Source organism: Symphalangus syndactylus, chromosome 9, assembly GCF_028878055.3.
Source record: "Symphalangus syndactylus isolate Jambi chromosome 9, NHGRI_mSymSyn1-v2.1_pri, whole genome shotgun sequence".
NCBI classification, from domain to species: Eukaryota; Metazoa; Chordata; class Mammalia; order Primates; family Hylobatidae; genus Symphalangus; species Symphalangus syndactylus.
Window position 1 is genome coordinate 124,286,592 of NC_072431.2, and position 25,619 is coordinate 124,312,210.

A 25,619-nucleotide genomic window follows, 5' to 3' on the forward strand; every position below is an offset into this window, starting at 1 on the left:
ATCGTAACTCTCAAGAAATGTGCTTGGTCATAGGCTGATTTACAGATAACTTCTCAGAATGCTTGATAATTATTCATAAGACTTAAGAACTTTCAGGATCACTGAAATTGTTCATTGGCTCAATTTGTGTGTGTGGTCAAAACTCCACAGCTTGACAAGGCACCAAGAGGTAATTCTGAGACAGACAGCCCCCACCCCACTCCTCCAAAAAGTACATGTAATATGTATGTTTTAACACCTCTTTGGGGCTAGTATGTGTGTGTATGTACGTATATGTTTGTTTGTTGTTTTTTTTTTTGAGACGGAGTCTTGCTCTGTCGCCCAGGCTGGAGTGCAGTGGCGCAATCTCGGCTCACTCCAAGCTCCGCCTCCCGGGTTCACGCCATTCTCCTGCCTCAGCCTCCCCAAGTAGCTGGGACTACAGGCGCCCGCCACCACGCCCGGCTAATTTTTTGTATTTTTAGTAGAGACGGGGTTTCACTGTGGTCTCGATCTCCTGACCTCGTGATCCGCCCGCCTCGGCCTCCCAAAGTGCTAGGATTACAAACATGAACCACTGCGCCCGACTCGTATATATTTTGATTACTGGATAAAAGAGTCATACATCAATCAGCTGGGCGCAGTGGCACGTGCCTGTAGTCCCAGCTACTTCGGAGGCTGAGGCAGGAGAATTGCTTGAACCCGGGAGGCAGAGGTTGCAGTGAGCTGAGATTGCCCCACTGCACTCCAGCCTGGGAGACAGAGCAAGACTCCATCTCAAAGTCATACCATGACCAAGCAGAACTGACTATTGAAGGTTTTCTTAGCTGCTTGGAGAAATTGCAGATACATCCATCTGAATCTGAGAACTGATTGGGATTTGGTATGTCAACAACTGGAGAGAACCATACACTTTATAATTAATATTATATCCGGTGATTTCAAATAATATGATAGATTCTGCTGATACAGTACTGCTGTCTGTTCCTACTCACATACACTTACCTGGTTACAGATGTCAGGTCAAGATGAGGTCTGCATCTAATCCTGTATAAGAGCAAAGATTTTTCATAGGGTGCTGTGAGGGCTTCGCTAACTTTATTTTGTCCGATTGGCCAGAAAAAGGATGCTCTAATGGAAATAGCAAACCTGTATCGTTAAACTCTTTAGAAACAAAGAAACTGGTTTAATAGGCAGAAGTGTGTTTATGTTTGTGTTGTGTAATTCTGCAACACAATGTTAGAGATGACTGACCTTTCTCCTAGTAAAACTGTCTAATTATCCTTAAACGGTACTGAGGCCTGAAGAATGTTTGTTTAAAGAAATAGCTGTTGCTTCTCTAGTGACTTTTGTGCATGTGTATCCACTATTATATAAAAGTCAAATTCAACTACCAAGCAGGTTGACTGACATGTTCATCACAACATTTTCACATTTGCCTATCTTCATTAGACAATGTATTACATGTAATTTGACAGGCGTGTTACATTTGATTGAAATAAGCATAAAGAAAAGCTGTCTCGAAAAAAGAGAAAATCTGTCTTAAATCAGGGGTTTTATAGCTCCAGAAATACACAAAGTTAGGAATTTCTTTTGACTTGAACTTGGTGGGATACCTGTATAACTGATACATAACACACGGGCAAACTGTGGGAGTAAACTGGTTGACTAACTTTTCTCCTCAGTTTCACCAGGAAACAATAATAGGTACCCAAGTCTTTGATGAAAAAGTTAACCTTAAGAACTAGCACAATAACATTCTCAAGTAACAAAAGAAGAATCACAGTAGCAGAAATGTTTTAACTGGCATGTTTCTTCTTTGTCCATTAAAATGAATTGACACCACACACGGAATAATGCGTTACGACAATAATTAACTTCTTGAAGTTTGGTGTTTTGAGAGTATGAAATGAAAATGAATAAAATAAAATATCCTTGCATATGCATGTAAGACCTATAAGGAATGCCGTATTAAAAATAAAGGAATCAAAGTTTTTACCCATGGAATTTCAGGGTTGGGTAGATCACTCATTTATCTTAAATCTACGGTTTGCTGGCAGTTATCAATGTGCTCAATTTTAGCATTGTTGTATACAAGAAAGTAAAAATTTAGGTATAACATAAGCCAGCCTTTTGAGTTCTCTATACTGATTATCTGTGTACTGACTGAATCAGTGAATGAGAACACTAGACATACCAGAAACACGTGCTTGTCATCTCCAAGCCAATGGACTTAACTGTGGCATTTAAGTCCATAAAACATACTTCACTGTCAAACACATAGGCTTATAGGTTTCATCAGTTTTCCATGTATATGATAAATGTCTGTTCTTAGCCATCCAGATATTTGGTCAAATTTAAATACAACCTAGGAGAGAGAAAGTGGAGTTTGTTTATTTTAAATGATGCATTTGAAATCTATAGTCTTCCTAAAAGTCTTTTAAACAGTATTAAATTTTCTACCCGTAAAGGTTTCCAGAAAATATTTGAATATAGATACCTATAAATCTATCTGATGGTCTAGACCTGAAAATAAAGAGTTTGTTTTGCTGGGCGCTGTGGCTCATGCCTGTAATCCTAGCACTCTGGGAGGCCAAGGCGGATGGATCACTTGAGGTCAGGAGTTCGAGACTATTCTGGGCAACACAGTGAAACCCTGTCTCTACAAGAAATAAAATTAGCCCGCCATGGTGGCCTGTGCCTGTGGTCTCAGCTACTCGGTAGGCTGAGGTGGAAGGATCAACTGAGCCTAGGGAGGTCAGGGCTTCAGTGAGCCAAGATCACGCCACTGTACTCCAGCCTGGGTGACAGAGTAAGACCCTATGTCAAAAAATAAGTTTAAAAAGTTTTTTTTTTTTTTCTCAGAATAAGATGAGAGTAACTAGGATTACTATAGTAAGGGGACCAGAAGAATGGAAGACCTGGGCCAGAAAAACTTATTTTTTTTCTTTTTGCTTATATAATTTTGGTATATATCCAATAGTATCATTACCAGAGAATAAGTGAGCCAGAGCTAGGAATCAATAGGATCTTGATTTTTCCATGTCCCCACAGTCATACAAAATCTGCTATTGTTTTTTAAATCATAGTATTAAATTGACATATTTTAAACTCATAGCATTCATAAAGCTTTTGTCAAGAAATAGAAAGCTTTAAGTTAATGTTATTTCTGGAGTTATGAGTATATACTCGAGATCTTTTTAAATTCATTATTCACAGTCTTATTAACATGTCTTGTACGCCTAGTTTCCTTCAAAATAAAACCTAACATTACTAAACAGCACAGTAAGATTAAATTCCCCCAAAGCAGCTGGGCGCGATGGCTCACACCTGTAATCCCAACATTTTGGGAGGCTGAAGCAGGAGGATCACCTGAGGTTAGGAGTTTGAGACCAGCCTGGCCAACATGGTGAAACCCCGTCTCTACTAAAAATACAAAAATTAGCCAGGCATGGTGCCAGGTGCCTGTATTCCCAGCTACTCGGGAGGCTGTGGCAGGAGAATCACTTGAATCCGGGAGGCGGAGGCTGCAGTGAGCTGAGACTGCGCCATTGTATTCCAGCCTGGGCAACAAGAGTGAGACTTTGTCTCAAAAAAAAAAAAAAAAAAAAATCCCAAAGCTATTTTGTCTTATTTGTAAATAATTCATTCTCCCTAATTTCCATTACAGATATTTGAAGGATCTTTACCTTGGAAGCCTCATGGCAGAAGGTGTAGCTCTCACATTCTTCAAAGAATTTTCAAAACACTTCCACTACTTGATGTATCATTAATTCTATCTTTAACAAAACACTTTGGACACAGAATGAATAGGGAAGGCATGGACTTGGAGAAAGAGTATGTGTGTGTGACAAAGGATTTAAAGTCAATACATAAAGTACTACAACTCAACTCAAAATGTGTAAAAAACTCTAAATACTATTTGGAATAAATAAGAAATTAAACTATGTTATAAACATTTAAATACAATCATTATAAGAAAATCTGTGATTTGGACTTTTTTTTTGGTAGCTTTAGCGTACTGTTCAAAGTAGATCCTGTTCCTCAGTGGTGTTTCTTAGAAATAAGGTAACCATCCAAGAGAACAGTTATTTCATGAGGGGGTACTTTTGTGAGTGTAGCTATTCTTAATTAAAGGTTCCAGGATCAACATAAGGATAAGCAAGGAATTCCCCCAGTTTGTTGCCTTCTGAGTCATAGTGGAGCATTCGGAAGCAAACATCACAAAAGAAACATGGGTCCTCTGGTGCAAAACTGTCATTGTTCGTCACCCATCTGCAGTTTTTAAAAAAAGAAGTACATCATTACAATCAAATTTGCCATACTTTAACATGCTTTAAGTTATGACCTGTAGCAATATGTAAATATCACATTCTATTTCCTTATCAGTCTGTTATTAGTGCATAATAATCCTTTAATTTTGTATACATAGATACAAATACGTCACCACCAATACTCTCTCTACAAAGCAAAAGGGCATCTAACATTAAGAAACATTGCAGAATGCTGTTTCTCTGTAACACTTACCCTTAAAGGAAGAATATAAATCTATTTGAAAGCATCACACATTTGCCATGACATACCTATCCTCCAAGTACGAATATAGTCATTTTCTTCTAACAGACCATCTTGAAAACCCGTAGCAAAATTAGATGCTACAGATCTGATACACTTTTGCTTAATATACCTTCTTAACTGATAAATGAGTACTGGTTAATTTAAAAACTATGTAACTCTTTTTACCTAGAACTCAAGATTATGTTATAAAGTACATACAAATAGCAATATGGGCAACATTATTCAACCAAAATGTCGAATGGCATGAAGATACTACTGTATGGTATGTTTGAATTCTGCATCTCATGGAATGTTTGCTTTTAACACATTATTTTCACTTTGATTTATCATGTTTTCCTATTGATCTTTTAGAACACAGTATTGTGGTGGGGTGGCGAAAACAAACTGAAGATACAAGTTGAGTATCCTTTATCTGAAATGCTTGGGACCAGAAAGAAGTATTTCAAACTGCAGATTTTTTTCAGATTTTTAAATATATTATGCATATATTTGCCAGTTGAGCATCCCACTGAGAATTTGAAATCCAAAATGCTCCAATGATCATCTGAGCATCAGATGTTGCCACTCAAACACTTTCAGGTTTTGGATTTCTGATTCTTGAAATTTGGAATGCTCAACCTCTACTAAATTTCCTTTCCTCTGAGTGGCTTTCAGATGTTTTTTTTACATGTTTTTTATAGTTATTGCGTGTTGTCCAGGCTGGTCTCCAGGCCTCAAGCGATCCTCCCACCTCAGCCTCCAAAAGCAACACATTTTTTTTTACTGACCCACAGTAAGAAATACCTTATAATCTAAACATGTAGAATCACATAAAGTAAAAATTTTATAAAACTGTATTTTAACTTCATGTGATGTGCTGTGGTATTTTTTTAATTGATGAAGTTTTATTGATGAAGCTGATTATGTAAATTATGTGGACAAGAGGCAGAAAGAACATGGCTCTCAAGCATTTTGGATTAAACAAGGTTTTCTTTTGTTAGACTTCCCAAATCCCTTTATGGTAATGTACACTGTGACCCTCTAACAGGGAGTTATTGTACAGAGCTTTTCTTGAATGTATTCTATCAGAGAATTCGTTGTTTTGCTTAACACTAGTAATTTTTATTTATTCACCTAGCTGTATACATTTTACAAGCCTGAAATTTGACCTACCCCTGGACTCGTGTACGTATAATATTTCCTTACTATTTAAGAATGTTAGTTTTAACTCACTAAACTGATTTTGTGGCACTTCCCTACTAGATGATACTTCATATTTATAAGCTAAAGTACAAATATTCTTAGATCCAAAGTGGAAAACAAATACCAAAAGTCAAAACTACCATTTCTTAGAGAAAAAAAAAAATACATTATCACTCACCTAGCTGTATACATTTTACAAACAAAACATTTTCTGGTCCATAGCCAATGCTTCTTGATAAGGAGGGGATACAGTGTCCTATCCAAGCAGTCATCATGATGCACAAGCCTTTTGTTCATGGGAAAATAAAGATATTAAAGTGACAAATATTAAGTGACAAATTTTTATGAGCTATTAAATATATCTGTACCTGAGTATTAGGAAAATAGATACTTTCAATTTTTGCTTACAAGATGTTGCTGAATTACTTGTTATGCCATGTTTGACCAAATTGTGTTCCACAAAATACTTTCTCCAAGAGCATTTTGGATTAAACAAGGTTTTCTTTCCTTAGGCTTCTCAAATCCCTTTATGGTAATGTACACTGTGATCCCCTCCTAAGAGGGAGTTACTATGTAAAGCATTTCTTGAATGTATTCTACCAGAGAATCCTTGCTTTGCTTAACACTAGTACCTTTTATTTTTATTTATTTGAAATGGGGTCTTACTCTGTTACCCAGGCTGGAGTACAGTGGCATGATCTTGGCTTACTGTAGCCTCAAACTCCTGTGCTCAAGCAATCCTCCCACCTCAGCCTCTCCACTAGTTGGGACTACAGGCATGTACCACCACACCCAGATAATTTTTAAAGTTTTTGTAGAGACACGGTCTCACTATGTTGTCCAGGCTGGTCTCAAACTCCTGGCCTCAAGCGATCCTCCCACCTCAGCCTCCCAAGGTGCTGGGATTACAGCAGTGAGCCATGACACCTGGCTAACATTTAGTACCTTGTAGGAAAACATAATTTGGGCAAAGCTACTCAGTTATATTTTACCTAGATTAACTGGTTGTTACAATGTGGCTCTTGTTTTTTTAATGTCTCCTTTATTAAAATCTAATCCTGACTCCTGGCACAATATGAATTGGTAGAATCTTAGTTTTAAGTATCAGAATTATGAAACCTTTAAGAAGTTTCATAATTTTTATTAAAAAAGAAATGGAAGTCAATCTCTACTCTGCCACTAATCAGCTCCATGGCTTTGGGTAAATCCTTTAAATCATGACAGACTTCAGATTCTTCTGAAAGATGAAAGGACTACACAAAATTGTTCTAAAGGTCTCTAACAATTCTAAAATTTGATTTTTTTAAAATTAAAACTTTTACCATCAGAAAATAACCTTTTGATAGTTGGTATTATGGAATGGCAATGAATGATTAAATCCACCTGTAAGATAAAAATGACTTCTCTAAATTGCCTTTTAAAAAGCCCTACATTGCATACTCTTAATAAATGTAAACTGCTGAAAAAAAATAAAAGGGCAGACATGGTGGCTCACACCTGCAATCCCAGCACTTTGGGAGGCCAAGGCAGGAGGATCGCTTGAGCTCAGACCAGCCTGGGAAACAAAGTGAGACCCTGTCTCTACAAAAAAATAAAAAAATTGGCCAGGCATGGTGGCATATGCCTATAATCTCAGCTATGGGAAAGACTGAGGGAAGAGGACTACTTGAGCCCAGGAGGTCGAGGCTGCACTGAGCCATGATTTTGCCACTGCACTCTAGCCTGAGCAACAGAGTGGCATCCCCTCTCAAGAAAAAAAAAGAAGTGTAAATTGTTTTTCTCTGACATTCAAACAAATCATGTTTCTTTTGTTGATCACTGTATCAAGAAGTTACCATGAGTTTAATGGTCATGTTTTTATCCTTCAGCCTTGGAATCATGTTGTTTATAGAAACAGGCCTACACTATAAGAAGTGTATGGAAAAGGCCAGGCGCAGTGGCTGATGCCTGTAATCCCAGCACTTTGGGAGGCCGATGTGGGCGGATCACCTGAGGTCAGGAGTTCGACACCAGCCTGGCCAACATGGTGAAACCCCGTCTCTACTAAAAATACAAAAATTAGGCCGAGCGCGGAAGGCTCATGCCTGTAATCCCAGCACTTTGGGAGGCCGAGGTGGGCGGATCACCTGAGGTCAGGAGTTCCAGACCAGCCTGACCAACATGGTGAAACCCTGTCTCCACTAAAAATACAAAATTAGCCAGGCGTGGTGGCACATGCCTGTAATCCCAGCTACTCAGGAGGCTGAGGCAGAAGAATCGCCTGAACCTGGGAGGCAGAGGTTGCAGTAAGACGAGATCATGCCACTGCACTCCAGCCTGGACAACAAGAGCGAAACTCGGTCTCAAAAAAAAATAAATAAAATAAATAATACAAAAATTAGCCAGACAAGGTGGCAAGTGCCTGCAATCCCAGCTACTTGGGAGGCTAAGGCACAAGAATTGCTTCAACCTAGCAGACAGAGGTTGCGGTGAGCCAAGATCATGCCACTGCATTCCAGCCTAGGCAATAGAGCGAAACTCCGTCTAAAAAAAAAAAGAAAAAAGAAAAGAAAAATGTACAAAAAACAAGGCCATCAGAGAGAAAAGGGGATTGCCTTCCATCTTATGTTTATTACAAGGCCAGCACATTTTCCCACATTTGAAAGGAAGAGCAGGCAGAACAGCTTATATAATTTTTTTTTTTTTTTGATACAGTCTTGCTCTGTTGCCTAGGCTGGAGTGCAATGGCACAATCTTGGCTCACTGCAACCTCCGCTTCCCGAGTTCAAGTGATTCTCGTGCTTCACTCTCCCAAGTAGCTGGGACTACAGACACCCATCACCACACCTGGCTAATTTTTGTATTTTTAGTAGAGACAGGATTTCACCATTTTGGCCAGGCTGGTCTCAGACTCCTGACTGCAAGTAATCTGGCCACCTTGGCCTCCCAAAGTGCTGGGATTACAGGCATGAGCCACTGTGCCAGGCTGCTGATACAAAATTTTAATAACATCAAAGACATAAAGGTACTTCTATAATTTTAAAAGTCATATAAATCCAAGGTTTATGTATTCTTCTGGCTCTTGCCTCCCCATTCTTCTTCCCTAGGGGCAACTGTTTTCCATTCTTAATTGTTTAGAATTTAGCTCCTCAACTTCTCCCCACAGAACTACCATAATTTTGGTTAAACAGATATTTAATTCATGACGAATTAGTGCTACTTCTACCTAAGCCACACAGTTGACATCTACTGGATGACACTTTGTTTTGTAGCTGTTAATCTATTAATTCTCTCCCATTTACATTTGCTTAATTTTCTTATTTATTTATTTATTTTTTGATACGGAGTCTCGCTCTGTCACCCAGGCTGGAGTGCAGTGGCACGATCTCAGCTCACTGCAAGCTCCGCCTCCTGGGTTCACGCCATTCTCCTGCCTCAGAGCCTCCCGAGTAGCTAGGACTACAGGTGCCTGCCACCACGCCCGGCTGCTTTTTGTATTTTTAGTAGAGACAGTTTCACTGTGTTAGCCAGGATGGTCTCGATCTCCTGACCTCGTGATCTCCCCGCCTTGGCCTCCCAAAGTGCTGGGATTACAGGCGTGAGCCACCGTGCCTGGCCCATTTGCTTAATTTTCAATGTACCTGTCATGAATTCAGTCACCTATTTTCTGACAGAACAGTGAACAACCGGGAGTCTACCAGTTCTATTTTTCCTCCCAGACATCCTTCCTGAGTTCTGTATGCTCCTGGCTCCAGACCCTGGATCAAATCTCTGGGTCTGGTGTAAAGCTCTCACACTAGGATTTCACTTTTCCATCATTCTGAGAATCCCTTTTATGTCTATTTAACCTATTCTGTGTTGCATTCCATGTCTTTCTTGTTCATGGTTTACACTTCCTGTGAAGCACTTTTACATCTTCTGGTAGTTTCCTGAGATGGAGTGCATGGGATACAAAATTTTGGAGAAGAGTCAGTAAGACCAAAAATGGAAGCAGAGACTTTCTGAAAGCATCAGCTTCTTTCTTTTTTTCTTTTCTTTTTTTGAGACAAGGTCTCACTCTGTCACCCAGGCTGGAATGCAGTGGCATGATCATAGCTCACTGCAGCCTTGACCTCCTGGTCTCAAGCGATCCTCACGTTTTAGCCTGAGTAGCTGGGATTACAGGCACGCACCACCCATGCTCAGATAATTTTTGTATTTTTTGTAGAGAGGGTTTCACCATATTGTTCAGGCTGGTCTCGAACTCCTGGGCTCAATCTGCCCACTTCAGTCTCCCAAAGTGTTGGGATTGTAGGCGTGAGCCACTGCGTCTGGCAGGCATCAGTTTCTATTAGTGGTATAATAAATTACTAATTAATGCCAGTAATTACTGGTTTCTAATTACTGGTCAAACATAGGTATGTTATTGTTCCACAAAAAACTTTTAAATGGTCTCTCATAAGGAATCAAACCAGCAATGGGGCAGGGTTTATTTATACATAGTATTCCTTCTTAAACTGTGATTTCCTAAATAAAGAGGAAATGAATAGCCTTACTCATAGAATACAGCTATTAGCTGTCTAAAATTTATAACTCATCCCTAAGTCTCATTTTAGACTATCTTAGCTCCTTCCCAATTTAAATCTTTGTCAAAGCATTAAGACTTCACATTTGTCAAATATTAGAATTACTCTTCCTCCAATTCCCTTTTATCTCCTTCAAATTTTGGCAAAAAGACAAACCTAAAAACAAACTTGCAATGTTATATATAAATGGATAAGTACTATCTGAATAACAGCTATTTAATACAAAATGGAGATACTTTTTAAAGTATTAACAGATTTTTAACCGTCTAACAGTAAAGTATTTCTTGAAATAATGAACAATAGAGGATGCAAATGGATGGAAAGAGTTGATATTTGCATGGAAAGAAGACAGTATTTTTGCTGCTCCCAAGCCAAGTTGCAATGGTTATTACTTTTACTCCTCATATTTTTAAAAAAACTATCTCTGCTTTTGTACTCTGAAATAAAGAAAAAAAAGGTGACAAAATGTCCTAAGTGCTGTCACCTACCTTATGTCAGTAATGACAATGACATGTTCACAGTCTCCCTGATGACAGTATAAGTAAGGAAAACCCAGTTTAATACACAAGTCATTGAAGGTGAAATCTTCCATTCTAGCAGTCTGAAACTTTCCATAGCCTCTATCATGGGACTCTGACCACTCGATGATAGTTCTGAGGGGGGAAAAGGCAAGGATATATTATTTTTCCACAAAAACTTAAAAACTACAGAAAACAGTTTGTGATTGCAGTAATTCACATTAACCTAGCTCACAAAACTAACTGGACAGTTGCCATCTTGAGATGAAGACCAAAATGTTTGACACATGTTGAGATTAGGAATGCTGAATTTTCATAAGGGATCAGTTTTCTGCAGGTTACATGATGTGCATCACTTTAGCTTAAATGCAAAATGTGTAACAATGCCACTCATTGTGTTTTGAAAAATATTTTTCACAAAATGTTAGTATGTAATGAGATTTAATATTTCAAATACTTATTTTCAATGTTTAATATTATAAATATTGATAGTTATAACCCACATAAGCAGTAGCTCATCGGGGTCTTCAATTATTTATAGTATAAAGAACTGCAAGGCTGGGCACAGTGGCTCACACCTGTAATCCCAGCACTTTGGGAGGCCGAGGTGGGCGGATCGCTTGAGGTCGGGAGTTCGATTCCAGCCTGACCAACATGGAGAAACCCCATCTCTACTAAAAATACAAAATTAGCCAGGCGTGGTGGTGCATGCCTGTAATCCCAGCTACTGGGGAGGCTGAGGCACGAGAATCGCTTGAACCCGGGAGGCAAAGGCTGTGGTGAGCCGAAATCGCGCCATTGCACTCCAGCCTGGGCAACAAGAGCGAAACTGTCTCAAAAAGAAAACAAAACAAAAAAAATGCTGAAACCAATAGGTTTGAACTGTTGGGTTAGAATACAGATTAAAAATGGCTACAATATGCTGAGCACTGTGGCTCACACCTGTAATGTTAGCAGTTTGGGAGGCCGATGCAGTCGGCTTACTTGAGGCCAGGAGTTCAAGACCAGCCTGGCCAACATGTCGAAACCCTGTCTCTACTAAAAATACAAAAATTAGCTGGGCATGATGGCACACACCTGTAGTTCCAGCTACTTGGCAGGCTGAGGCACGAGAATGGCTTGACCTGGGAGGCAGAGGCTGCAGTGAGCTGAGATCATGCCACCATACTCCAAAGTGGGTGACAGAACGAGACTTTCTTTTTTTAAAAAAAGGGCAACAATAATATATATACTTATATACTGTAATTGCTAAGACATTGATAATGAAAGTATGGTCTCATTAAAATGAGCTTATAGATTTTTCCTATATTATGTACTTAAGCAATATATATATCACCATCACCTAGGGCAAACAATAGTATATACTGGATAGGCAGAAAAAATAGTGAAAGGTTAATTTGCCACTATTACTTATATGTAAAGGCCAGAGACTAATAATGCATGTTAAGGGGATTTAATTTTTTTTTTTTTAGAGACAGAGTCTTGCTATATTACCCAGGCTGGAAAGCAGTGGGTATTCACAGGCGAGATTACAGCATGCTATACAGCCTTGAACTCTTGGCCTCAAAAGATTCTCCTGCCTCAGCCTCCGGAGTGGCTGGGACTACTGTGCCTGGCTAATTATTTTTGGATGTATGTAATGCACAAGACAAGATTTATCAATAATTCCTCGGCAAAGGTCCTTAATAAGCCAATAATAGGATTTGTGAAGATAACACTACTTTGATAACTAGAAATAGGAAAGACTTTGGGAAAATTTTTGGAAACTATACCTGCTCAAATCTCTGCATTCCGGGTATCTTTTATCATTATAAAATGTTCCTTCAAAATAAAAGAAGGCTGATTTGTATAGGTCCTACAAGAAAACAGATGGTATTGAGAGAAAGTCAACTATTAACAATGATGAAATTGCTCTAAGTCTTAATTCAAAATATATATATCATAAAATCACACTAATTTGTTACAAAAACTGCTACTACTTTCAATTTTACTCTACTGCTGTTTTAATCACCACGTTTGATTTAAATGTGTATATTCTCCTGAGATTCATGAAAGGAACCCAATTAGAAATCAAATAAACATCATTATTTTAATATACTTACACAGCAGTAAGTAGTGTTGGATACTAGAACTAAAAACTAAACAAAGTTCTATCTTTAATGTTTCCCCAGTGATAACAATGATCATTGAGCTACGTTTTTCTGGCATTTTTTTGTATTTGCAATGTTTTTACAAAAATTCTGTCTTTATATTTTCAGTAACTCTTAGGCAGACAGAATCTGAATTTCTATTTTTACTCAAGCAATCTTGCCCCAGGTACCATAGTTGTACCACAACTGGTTGGAACCTTCAAGGTTTCTTAACTCATTCTACCACAGTTTCCGTCAAAGGAGTGGCTCTCAATCTTGACTGCAAAATCAAATCACAAAAACACCAAAAACCAAGTGTCAACTCAGACTCATTAATTAAGAATCTTTGGGGATCAGTATTTTTCCAAAGCTCTCTAGAAAAAAAACATGCAACCAGAGTTGAGAAGCACTCTGTTAAACTGGTCCTTCACCTTCTATTTAGACCCCTGAATGAGGGTCAGAAGACCTGAGTTATTTTCATTAACCTACCACTTACTAGCTTTTGTGATTCTGCTATGTAGCAATCACTTCTCAGACCTGTTTTCTCATCTGTGAAATGAGAATAATAATATCTGCCACGATGTCTTACAGGATTGTGAAGATCAAAAGCAATTTATGTATAGGAGATATATGTTTCAGATACTAAAATAATTTTACCCTAATATTTTAATTTTTCTCCTACTTCTTTGAAGCTTCCATTTTTCTTTCTTGTCTTCATTCCCCCACTTGCAGATCATCTTGTGTTCGCATCAGACACTCTTGCAAGACTGGCTATGTTGTTTCTTCTTGGACCAGTCACTAAATCTCACTCACCCTCTGTTTTCCGATGTAAAATGTGAGTAAAGCCTTTACCTTCCTCATAGGTTGTTATGCAGATTATGTACATTAAGTATAATGTACTTAATGTCATATGACTAGCTGCTACAATACAAAATCTGCCACTTAATATACTTCTACACCCTCAAAGAGGTAAGTAGGGTCCAAAATTAAGGTTCTAAAAAAATAACTATTGACTTATTTTGGAAACAAAATGAAGTTTAATATATACAATTGTGTTTTACAAAACACTTCCGTAAAAATTCATCTTAGGTGATTTAAGCAACTTACTATCTTTCGGCATAATTATTAATTACAAGGTGAACTCTGAAAGAACAAAAATGTTTTCCACTTGAATCAAAAGTCATCCACTAATAAACTTACCTGACTGGCCTGGTGCCTCACGCCTGTAATCTCAGCACTTTGGGAGGCCGAGGTGGGCAGACCACCTGAGGTCGGGAGTTCGAGACCAGCCTGACCAACATGGAGAAACCCCATCTCTACTAAAAATACAAAAATTAGCTGGGCATGGTGGTGCATGCCTGTAATCCCAGCTACTCATGGGGCTGAGGCAGGAGAATCGCTTGAACTGGCAAGGCAGAGGTTGCAGTGAGCCGAGACCGTGCCATTGCACTCCAGCCTGAGCAAGAAGAGCAAAACTCTGTCTCGAAAAAAAAAAAAAAAAATAATAATAATAATAGAAGAGACAGAAACAATATAACAGTAGATATGTAAATATTTTAAAATACAATTATGGGTTATTTAATCCCTGCTTAGAAAACTTCTGAAGCTATCAGCACCAATGTACAGACCAAGTAAATTGACAAAGCCTGGTTAAAACCTTCTCCTGGGCAACACAGTGAGTTGTTGCCCAGACTGGACTCGATCAAAAAACAGACAGACAAACATTCTCCAGGGTTTCCTGAAGGTAAGACTGATTCCCAGATCTGACTCAAATTGCTTTGAGCAATGTTCAGATGGTTGGAGTGAAGAGGATAAATTCAGATTTTTCCTCTTAGACTGATCTTATTATTTAACAGTTACATCTTATGTTTTTTTTGACAAGGTTAAAAAACTTTGCAGAAGATTGCCACTGCTGCTTTAAAGAAAAGATAAATCTTGGCCAGGCACGGTGGCTCACACCTTGTAATCCCAGCACTTTAGGAGGCTGAGGCGGGTAGATCACCTGAAGTCAGGAGTTCGAGACCACCTTGGCCAACATGGTGAAACCCTGTTTCTACTAAAAATACAAAAATTAACTGGGTGCAGTGGGGCCACCTGTAATCCCAGCTACTTGGAAGGCTGAAGCACGAGAATCACTTGAACCTGGGAGGTGAAGGTTGCAGTGAGCCAAGATTGCATCACTGCACTCCAGCCTGGGCAACAGAGCCCCATCCAAAAAAAAAAGAAAAAAAAAGACAAATCTCATATTTCCTGCTCCGCATAAAGTTTTGAAATTCTACTTTTCTTTTTATCCTATTGTTTCTCTCCAAAAGCACTGAGATGGCAACCCTGAAGAACCTAAATATCTAAAAACCATTTTCACCATAACTCAACAGGTACTTAAGTGAAATCTACATGTGAGCCATGATGCTAGTCTCCACACTAGTCACCAAAAACTGGAATATAGTCAGCCTGTGGAGCAGACACACACCCATTACACTGAATCAGCATACTGAAATACATATTACAACGGACAAAAGAAAAGGTGCCAGGGTAACAAAGAAAAGAGTCAAGAAAAACTGCATATAATTGGTGAGTTTTGAGCTGGGTTTGGAAATCTGAGAATGAACTCATAAAATGGATGGAAGTAGGGAAAGGGCTTCCTACCATGTTCAAATACTCGGAGACATGAAAAAGTATGGCACACTGATGAAAATACACAAATTCACTATGGATGAATGAGGTGTAAAGGCAGCAAGTAAACAGTACAGAAAGTTAATTTGGGAAGCATCATTACCAAAGGCCTTATATGTCAGCCTAGGGAGAAAAAAAAAAAGTTAACATGAAACCTAAGTTATACCAACATTTATGTGGCTGGTGGAACAGGACCCGGGAAAAAAGGAGATTGTGTTGGTTCTTGTCCAAACACTATCTCCATCCTTGCTGTTCCAAATATCTTTTTACTTATCTCTAGGAGATGCTATCCCTCCCCTGAAATGGCCCTGTAAACCTGAGGCCCTCTGCCAGAGTTGTAGCAGGTTTAGTTCAATCCTGCCCTATGATGAAATGTGGAAGGGATCAAGGCCCTCCTGCTTTATTAGGTAAACGATCCTTTCTGAAAACATTGTGGGTAGCCAGTCTACCACATTGCTCCTTTCCATCCTTATCCAGGGGGTATGCAGGGCTTCTCTTTCCTTTTGAGAGCAACACATTGGGGAAACACCAGCAAGGACGAACTTCATATGCTCTCTCCTTGTTGGGTATTGGTCCTTAGGCAGCGAAAGGTGAAGAATGGGTGCTATTTGACGCTCTCAGGTCAACTCCAGCCTTTTGCTGGGGGCAATCATGACAGATCGCAACTCTGACAGAGCTTCAAACAAGAGTGAATGAACAGTAAAGTCATATGCTATAGTGAGGTCAAGTTATATAAAAATGGAAAAGTAACCAACTGCTAAGAAAATTAGGTGGTCACTATTGAGCTGAGATCGTGCCACTGCACTCCAGCCTGGGCGGCAGAGCAAGATTCCATCTCAAAAAACAAAAAAACAAAAAAGAAAATTAGGTGGTCACTATTAGCCCAGAAGGAAAAGTCTCCATACAATAGTTTAGAAACAAATCAGAGATGAAGAAATCAAAACAGAGTCTAGCCTCTTCTTTGGAAAAGTTCCGGTGATAAAGGGAAGGAATGAGATAGTGTAGTAGCCTGATGGAATCCCACAGGAGAAGAAAAGGATTTACTGGGACATTTATGAGCCTGCTAGAGTAATCACTATTTTCTTAGCTTGTTATTTCCTTTTGTTTTATGGGAGGAAATCACCTTACTTTGCTGATGTGCTCAGGGGCTTGGTCAGGAGTGTTGCTGAATTCACCACCAATCTGGAGGTCACTGACACAGCGAATTGAATCCCTCAGTTCTGTGAGTCTTTGACTGCCCAACACCAGCATTGTTTGGTATGGTTTGTGTTCTTTGTGCTAAAAGTCAAAGAATAACAAGTGTTCATTTAGAGACAAAGCGATAAAACTACAAATCCTGTCATGACTAGTTCAAAATTAAATTGCTGGTTTTCTTAAGTTTAAATTGACCCCATAACTTGATGTTCTGTATTTTCACATCCAATAATTACAGGGCCAAACTACGGTCAAAATTGTTTACATCTCCCCTGTGATCCAGAGCCACTCTGAAACCACCTCCTTTATCACACACCAAGCCACTATTTCCCCTGGTATTCCCTCAACCTCAATCCACCCAGGGCCAAGCACCAGGCTACAAGGGACAGCCCCTCTGCCCCCAAACCTACTGGAATTATTCAAACTAGCCAATCCTAAACTGTTTACTCTTCCCTACCTTGTCTTTCTCACAGAAACCCCAATAAAAACTGTAGTCTATGCCTTCCCCTCTCCCCTTTCAGCCTCCTAAATGAGAATGATGCTTCTTCCTGTGGCCCTACATGGTGTGCCCCCTCTTCTAAGGAAATGTAATAAAAATCTTCTTTCAAAGGTATTATAGCCTCTTCATGTCATCACTCAGTCATCTCCATAAATTAGAATAGCATGGAATGGCCAAGCACAGTGGCTCATGCCTGTAATCCTAACACTTTGGGAGGCCGAAGCAGGAGGATTGCTTGAGCCTAGAAGTTCGAGATCAACCTGGGCAACATAGCAAAACTCCATCTCAAAAAAAATTTAAAAGTTAGCTGGATGTTGTGATACATGCTTGTAGTCCTAGCTACTTGGGAGGCTGAGGTAGGAGGATTGCTTGAGCGAAGCTGCAGTGAGCCGTGATTGTACCGCTGCACTCCAATCTAGGCAATGGAGCAAGGCCCTGTCTCAAAAACAAACAAACCAACAAAAATCCCATGGGTACAACTGACATACTTAGCCATGGAAATTTCCTGGTTTAAACTAAAGTTTATAATCAAGATGATACCAAACTGACATGAGCATTAAGAGCCACTGGAATGTAACTTCATTCAGCAAGACTGTCTTAAAATTTCCTAAAAGTTACTTCACTGAGGTCAGCAATCTATACTGTAACCTGAGGTTATAAACCCAGATTCATTACTTTGGTTTGGTTTGTTTTTATGATTGGTCATTTGGGATCTTTTTCTGGGGAGAAGGGGGTGGCAGTGGGGGACAGAGTCTCATATTGTCACCTAGGCTAGAGTGCCATGGCATGATCTTGGCTCACTGCAGCCTTGACCTCCTGGACTCAAGCAATCCTCCCCAGTAACTGGGACTACAGGCACACACCACCACACCTAGCTAGTTTTTGTATTTTTTGTAGAGATGAGGTTTTGCCACGTTGCCTAGGCTGATCTTGAACTCCTGAGCTCGAGTGATCAGCCCACCTCAGCCTTCCAAAGGTGCTGAGGATACAGGTGTGGGCCATTACACCCGGCCAGCAATTTGAGATCTTAATCAAATAAGATAATTAGTACTAACTACATCCAAGATGCTTCGTAAAAGGCTATTTATTCATAAGTGCAATTTATATATATTAATATTTCAATGACAACTCATCAGAATTTATGATACATCTATTTAAGGAATCAAGAATATATACACTCTGGCCTAGGAAAGAGTTCTTTCTCCTAAAAGATTCTTGGATAGCCTTGACTTAATAACGTTCTGTATTTTCATCAAAGAAGAACTGTCTCTGGTTAGTTCAATAACTTCCCAAGTATTCTAAATTAGTGAACATAGGTCACTCCATTCCTCCATTAGCCACCTATTCTGCAAAAATCCCTCAAGAATTTGTAGAATTAGAATCATTATGGATTTACATATACTTTCAGTTGCTTCTAGTGCAGAAATCAGGCATATATTTCAATACTATACCTGTAATCCTATTGGATGGAGAGATTGTTTGAAATTTGACCTTATTTCCAATATTCCTTATTAGAACAGATGACACAAGATTATAGATTGTCAACTCTAAAAATAAGACATCAGATAGGCAGCATATGCTTGCATTTATTAGACAGGGTCTCACACTGTCTCCTAGGCTGGAGTTCAGTGGTGTAGTCATAGATCGCTTACAACCTTGAATTCCTAGGCTCAAGTGATCCTCCTGCCTCAGCCTCCCAAGTAGTTGGGATTACAGATGTGCACCACCATGCCTAGTTAATTTTTTTGATTTTTAGTAGAGACAAGGTCTATGTTACCCAGGTTGGTCTCAAACTCCTGGCCTCAAGTGATCCTCCTGCCTTGGCCTCCCAAAGTGCTGAGATTACAGGCATGAGCTACCACGCCCAGAGCATTTATTTTTAATATAAGCATAGGAATATGACTCTTCAAATAATTAAACACTTTTACAAAAGTTACTATTATCCATAAAATCCAAAAGGTTTTACTACTTACCTTATGAAATATAACAGGGTACAAGATATTCACAGATAGGATAAGCTCCCCTTCTTCAATCATGTCAGCTGAATTTTCAGGCTTTTTTCCTATGGCATGTGACTCCTGAAGAAAGACAAAGAGACACTGAAATCAGATACTATAACTCAGATAAGATGCAGTGTGGTACAATGGCTATCAGCAAGGGATCGGGTCAAGCAGCCTTGGGTTTGACGCCTAATTATACTCCGGGAAAACTGTTAAGACATCTCTAAGCTTTAGTTTCATCTTCTTTCAATAAACAAACAAAACCAGAAAATACTTACTGTACTGTTGCTGGGAATGTGTGCATAATGCATCTGATAAGATATGTGGTACTGAGTACTTAGCAGTTGATGAGCAAACAGGAGTATCAACTAATGTTGGTATAACACTGGCATTTCCAGTTACATTTTTACATTCCTTATCAAATATTCCTGTGAAAGCTATTTTACAGATAAAGCTCAGGGTTCAGTGATTTACTCTAGGTCATACCAGAGTTAGGACGCAAATACAAATTTGTTTGGCTCTAAACCCTATGCTTTTTATAACACCATGACATCTTTAATATATTTTGATCTTTTATGTGTGCTAAATTAATATAAAATAGGGGCCAGGATGAACTGGTTTAGATGCAGGATGTTTTAAAAATAAGTGGGAATGATGTCACAAAATAGAGTAGGCAGCTCCAGGGCCCAGTCCCTCTAACAGAAGCAACCAGTAAGCTGGAATGACAGACTGGAATAAACTACTTTGGAACTCTGAAACCTGACGGGACACTTACAACAATCAGGGGAGTGTTTGATGAAGAGAGAAGTTGCTGCTTTTCATTAGTAAGCACTGTGTGCTAATCAACTACCACCCTCACTCCTTCGTCCCTCTGCCGATGAGACGGCAGCTGGAATTCCTGGAGAAGCTAGCTGGTGCCAAGGCAGGCAGTGGGGACCTGTTCTCTAAGAACTGCGGATTTTATGTTTTGGTTGGTCTGGTGATGCCGAGTGCCTGGCCCAGATACGTGCATTGGTTTTGACCCTCGTGGTGGCAGCAGCTTCCCCCCGCAGGATCTATATTGGAAGACTTACAGACAAGATGCTTTTTTTCTTTTTGGAGCCAGGTATTTAAGGAAATCTTTGTCAGATCACTGATTGACCGCAGAGATAATGAAACAGAAACATCAGTGACCACGTACAACAAGTAATACACATACTACAATAATCATTTGGAAAAGTCACAAGCAGCTCCAGCCATGCACAAGAAAAAATATACCTAGAATGTCTAGTTCCCAAAAACACATATAGGAAAGTATGGACGATTCTTAGGAAAATAAGAGTTTGACAAAATCCACCCTGAGGAAGCCCAGACATTGGAATTACTGTCAAAGTGTCAATTAATTATTCCTACAGGCAACAGCTACGTTCGCACATAAATAAAAGTTCACTAAACAAAGACGTTAAAGCAACTGACTTAAATGTGCTCAATGAGTACCCCAGAAATTTGTACAATCATTATGTATCAACTTTAAAAATGTGTTCAATCAGCTAAAGGAAACCAAATACTTAAAGAAAATCAGATTCCTCAATAAGATTAACAGGAGTTTTCTCATCAGAAACCATGGAGGTAAGAAACCAGAGAATGGGCAGATAGACAGATAGACTGACTGACTGATTTTTTTTTTTTTTTTTTTGAGACTGAGTCTTGCTCTGTTGCCCAGGCTGGAGTGCAGTGGCGCTATCTCCGCTCACTGCAAGCTCCGCCCTCCCGGGTTCACGCCATTCTCCTGCCTCAGCCTCCTGAGTAGCTGGGACTACAGGCGCCCGCCACGGCGCCTGGCTAATTTTTTGTATTTTTAGTAGAGACGGTGTTTCACTGTTAGCCAGGATGGTCTCAATCTACTGACCTCGTGATCTGCCCGCCTCGGCCTCCCAAAGTGCTGGGATTACAGGCGTGAGCCACTGCACTCGGCCCTGATTTTTTAAATCTATCTATCTATGTAGCCTAGATTGGCCTCAAACTCTTGGACTCAAGTGCTCCTTCTGCCTCAGCCTTCTCAGTAACTGAGACTATGGGAACCCATCACTGTGTTCAGCTTTTAAATTTTTTTACTTTTGTTTTTCTTTTTTGGGTGACATATTTAAACCCATGAAAGAAAAAAAAAAAACCTGTCAACCAAGAATTCTGTATTTGGCAAAACTATCCTTCAGGAATGAAGGAGAAATTAAGACATTTGCAGATAAACAAAAGCTAGGGGAATTAATTACTACCAGTAGACCTGACCTGTAAGAAGTGTTAAAGAGGATTCTTCAGGCTGAAATGAAAAGACACTAGACAGTAAATTGAAGCCATAAGAAGAAATGAAGAATACTGCTAAAGGGAACAACATAGGTAAATATAGAAGCCAGTATTATTGTACTTTTGGTTTGTAACTCACTCCCCTATGATTTTTCTGTTTTTCCTATATGATTGCAAAATAAATGGATTAAACAATACTTATAAGGTTATGTTAATGGACACACAATATATAAAGACATAATCTGTGACAACCCAAAGAGGGACAGACAAAGACGTGGAAGCAGAGTATTCGAATACTATAGAAACAAAACTGACACAAATGTTCAACAATGATGGGATTATGCCCCAATAAACCCCATAAATAAAATACATCACAAGTGGAAAATGCATTTAAGACCCCAATAAACCCATCATAAAGTCAAAACATCCTAAGTCAAACCACAGTAGATTGAGGACTGTCTGTATAATTAAAAGTAAGTTGTTTCAATTTTAAGATTTAATTGTAATCCTGGCTGGGCACAGTGGCTCACACCTGTAATCTCAGCACTTTGGGAGACTGAGGCAGGTGGATCACTTGAGGTTAGGAGTTCCAGACTAGCCTGGCCAACATGGTGAAACCCTGCCTCTACAAAAATACAAAAATTAGTCGGGTGTGGTGGTGGTTGCTTGTAGTTCCAGCTACTCGCGAGGCTGAGGCACAAGATTCACTTGAACCCAGGAGGCAGAAATTACAGTGAGCCGAGATCGGGCCACTGCACTCCAGCCTGGGTGACAGAGTGAGACTCTGTCTCAAAAAAAAAAGCAAAGTAATCCTTAAGTTACAGAAAAATAAGATGTTTTGGCATGTGTTTGTAGTCCCAGCTATCAGAAAGCTGATGTGGGAGTATCACTTGAGCCTAAGAGTTTGAGGCCAGCCTGGAGAACATAGCAAGACTCCATCTCTAAAAACAAAACTTTTTAAGGTTTCAACAGACAAAGAAGGATATTATATATTGGCAAAAGATGCCATCCAGCAAGAAGATATATACAATTATAAACCTATATACAGCCAACAGAACTCTAAAACATAAGAAGCATGGGAAACCAAGGTAGGCAGATTGCTTGAGTCCAGGAGTTCAAGACCAGCCTGGGCAACATTGCAAAACGCCATCTCTACAAAAAATACAAAAACTTAGCTCAGCATGGTGGCACAAGTTTATAGTCCTGTCTACTCGGGAGGTGGAGGTGGGAAGATAACTTGAGCACAGGAGGTTGAGGCAGCAATGCGCGGTGATGGCGCCACCGCACTCCAGCCTGGGCAAGAGAGCAAGACCCTGTCTCAAAAAACATAAGTAAAATAAAATATATGAAGCAGAAGCCAACAGAATTGAAGAAATAGACAGTTCTGTGGTAATAGTTGGAGACTTTAATACCCCACTTTCAATAACGGGTAGAACAACTAGACAGAAGATCAATAAAGAAACAAGAAACTTGAACAACTGGAACAATTAGACCTAACAGATACACAAAGAACTCTCCCAACAACAACAGCTGAATACAGGTTCTTCTCAAGTGCATATGAACCATTCTCCAGGATAAACCAACAAATCTTAAATTAAAAAAAATTAAAGTAATAAAGGTAACTTTTCTGATCATTAAGTGAATATTAGAAATCAGTAACAGGAGAAAAATTGGAAAATTCACAAGTATATGGAAATTTAACAACACTCGACCAAAATCACAGTATAGGAAATTTAGGGAGATGCAGTAAAAAGAGTGATTTTAAAAAGTTATGGCTGTATAACTTTATATAAAATAAAGAACAATCTCAATAACTAGGCAAGGAATTAAAAAAGAATAAACTAAACCCAAAGCTAGCAAAAAAAAAAATGAAAATTATAGAGTGGAGATAAATGAAACAGAATAGAAAATATAGAAAAATCAATAAAAACAAAAGCTGGTTCTTTGAAAACATCAAATTTGACAAACTTTTACTGCACTGGCAGAGAAAAAAGGAGGCTCAAATTACTAAAATGAGAAGTAAAAGTGGAGATGTTACTACTAATTTTACAGGAGAAAAAGGATTAGAAGAGAAAACTATGAACTACTGTTTGCCAACAAATTGGATAACCTAGATGAAAAGGACAAATTCCTGGAAACATACAAACTATCAAAACTGATTCAAAATGAAATAAAAATCTAAATAGACCTGTAACAAGTAAGGAGGTTGAATCAGCAATGAAAAACCTCCCAACAAAGAAAAGCCCAGAACCAGATAACTTCACGGGTAAATTGTACCAAACATTAAAAGAATTAATATCAGAGTTTCTCAAACTCTTTCACAAAATTTGAAAAGGAGTAAACACTTCCTAACTCATTCTATGAGGCCAGCATTATCTTGATACCACAGTGAGACAAAGACACTACAGGAAAACTACAGGCCAATATCCCTTTATAAATAGGAATGCAATAATCTCAACAAAATACTAGCAAAGCAAATTCAGAAGCATATTAAAAGGATTTTGTCAAATGTGTTTAATTTTTGTGAATTTTCCAATTTTTCTTCTGTTACTGATTTCTAATGTCATTCAGTTATGATAAGAAAAGGTACTTTTCATGATTCCAATTTTTATTGAATCCCACAACCAATTGGAATTTATTTACCCTCAAAATGCAAGGGTAATTTAACATTAACAAGTCAATCAATATAATACACCACACTAATGGAATGATGAGGTAAAAAAAAAAAAAACACATCATTACCTCAATTGACACAGAAAAGCATTTGCCAAAATCTAACACCCTTTCATGATAAAAACACTAAATAAAACAGAAACAGGGCTGGGTGCGGTGGCTCACGCCTATAATCCCAGCAATTTGAGAGGCCAAGGTGGGTGGATCACCTGAGGTCAGGAGTTCAAGACCATCCTCACCAAAGTGGTGAAACTCTGTGTCTACTAAAAATACAAAAAGTAGCCAGGCATTGTGATGGGCGCCTGTAGTCCCAGCTACTCAGGAGGCTGAGGCATGAGAATCACCTGAACCCGGGAGGCGGAAGTTGCAGTGAGCCGAGATTGCGCCACTGCACTCAGCCTGGGTGACAGAGCGAGACTGTCTCAAAAAAAAAAAAAGGAATTAAGAAAACAATTTCACTTACAATAGCATTCAAAAGAATAAAATATTTAGGGATAAATTTAACCAAGGAACTGAAAGGGTTGTATACATAAAGAGTATAAAACACTGCTGATAGGCCGGGCATGGTGGCTCACGTCTGTAATCCCAGCACTTTGGGAGGCAGAGGCGGGCGGATCACCTGAGGCCGGGAGTTTGAGACCAGCCTGGCCAACACGGAGAAACCCCGTCTCTATTAAAAACACAAAAAATGAGCCAGGTGTGGTGGCACGCACCTGTAATCCCAGCTACTCAGGAGGCTGAGGCAGGAGAATCACTCAAACCCGGGATGTGAAGGTTGCGGTGAGCTGAGATCACACCATTGCACTCCAGCCTGGGCAACAAGAGCAAACCTTCGTCTCAAAAACAAAAACAAAAAAAACTGCCATAAGAAATTAAATATCTAAATAAATGGAAAGAAATCTCATTCATGGATTGGAAGACTCGATATCACTAAGATCTCAACACTCCCCAAAGCAATCTATAGGTTCAGTGCAATCCCTATCAAAATCCCAATGGCATTTTTTCCAAAAAAAGAAACACCCATCCTAAAATTCACAGGGAATTTCAAGGGACTCTGAATAGTCAAAACAATCTTGAAAAACATGAACAAAGTTGGAGGACTCACACTCCCTGATTTCAAAATTTACTACAAAGCCAAAGTAATCAAAACAGTTTAGTTCTAGGTTAGAATCCAGACCAATAGAATGTAACAATGAAACTTATATGGTCAACTGACTTTGGACAAAAGTGCCAAGATCATTCACTAGGGAAAGGACAGTCTGCAAAAAATAGATAGCTATATGCAAAAGAATGAAATCAAACCCTTACCTTACATCATACATAAAAATCAACTTAAAGTGGATCACAGACAAACTTACGAGCTAAAGCTA

The 25,619-nt window shown here is 39.1% G+C and overlaps 1 protein-coding gene across 7 annotated transcripts in view; it reads right to left on the reverse strand.

The window, feature by feature from the left end:
* Positions 1 to 1,515: 1,515 nt before the first annotated feature.
* Positions 1,516 to 25,619, reverse strand: part of SNAPC3 (small nuclear RNA activating complex polypeptide 3) — a 38,221-nt gene continuing 14,117 nt past the window's right edge. Inside the window, exons 4-10 of one of the 7 annotated variants that reach the window (XR_008660231.2) lie at positions 19,270 to 19,374; positions 16,732 to 16,881; positions 12,574 to 12,656; positions 10,772 to 10,936; positions 5,918 to 6,025; positions 3,669 to 4,254; positions 1,516 to 2,347 (exon numbers count right to left, since the gene is read on the reverse strand). Coding sequence is in view for 6 of the 7 variants with exons in the window: in XM_055294199.2 (XP_055150174.1) it covers positions 4,107 to 4,254; positions 5,918 to 6,025; positions 10,772 to 10,936; positions 12,574 to 12,656; positions 16,732 to 16,881; positions 19,270 to 19,374 (759 nt within the window). In the remaining variant the exon portion in view is untranslated. Of the gene's footprint in view, positions 4,255 to 5,917; positions 6,026 to 10,771; positions 10,937 to 12,573; positions 12,657 to 16,726; positions 16,882 to 19,269; positions 19,375 to 25,619 lie in introns of all 7 variants that reach the window. The other 6 variants (XM_055294199.2, XM_055294201.2, XM_055294202.2 and 3 more) reach the window with 6 other exon arrangements.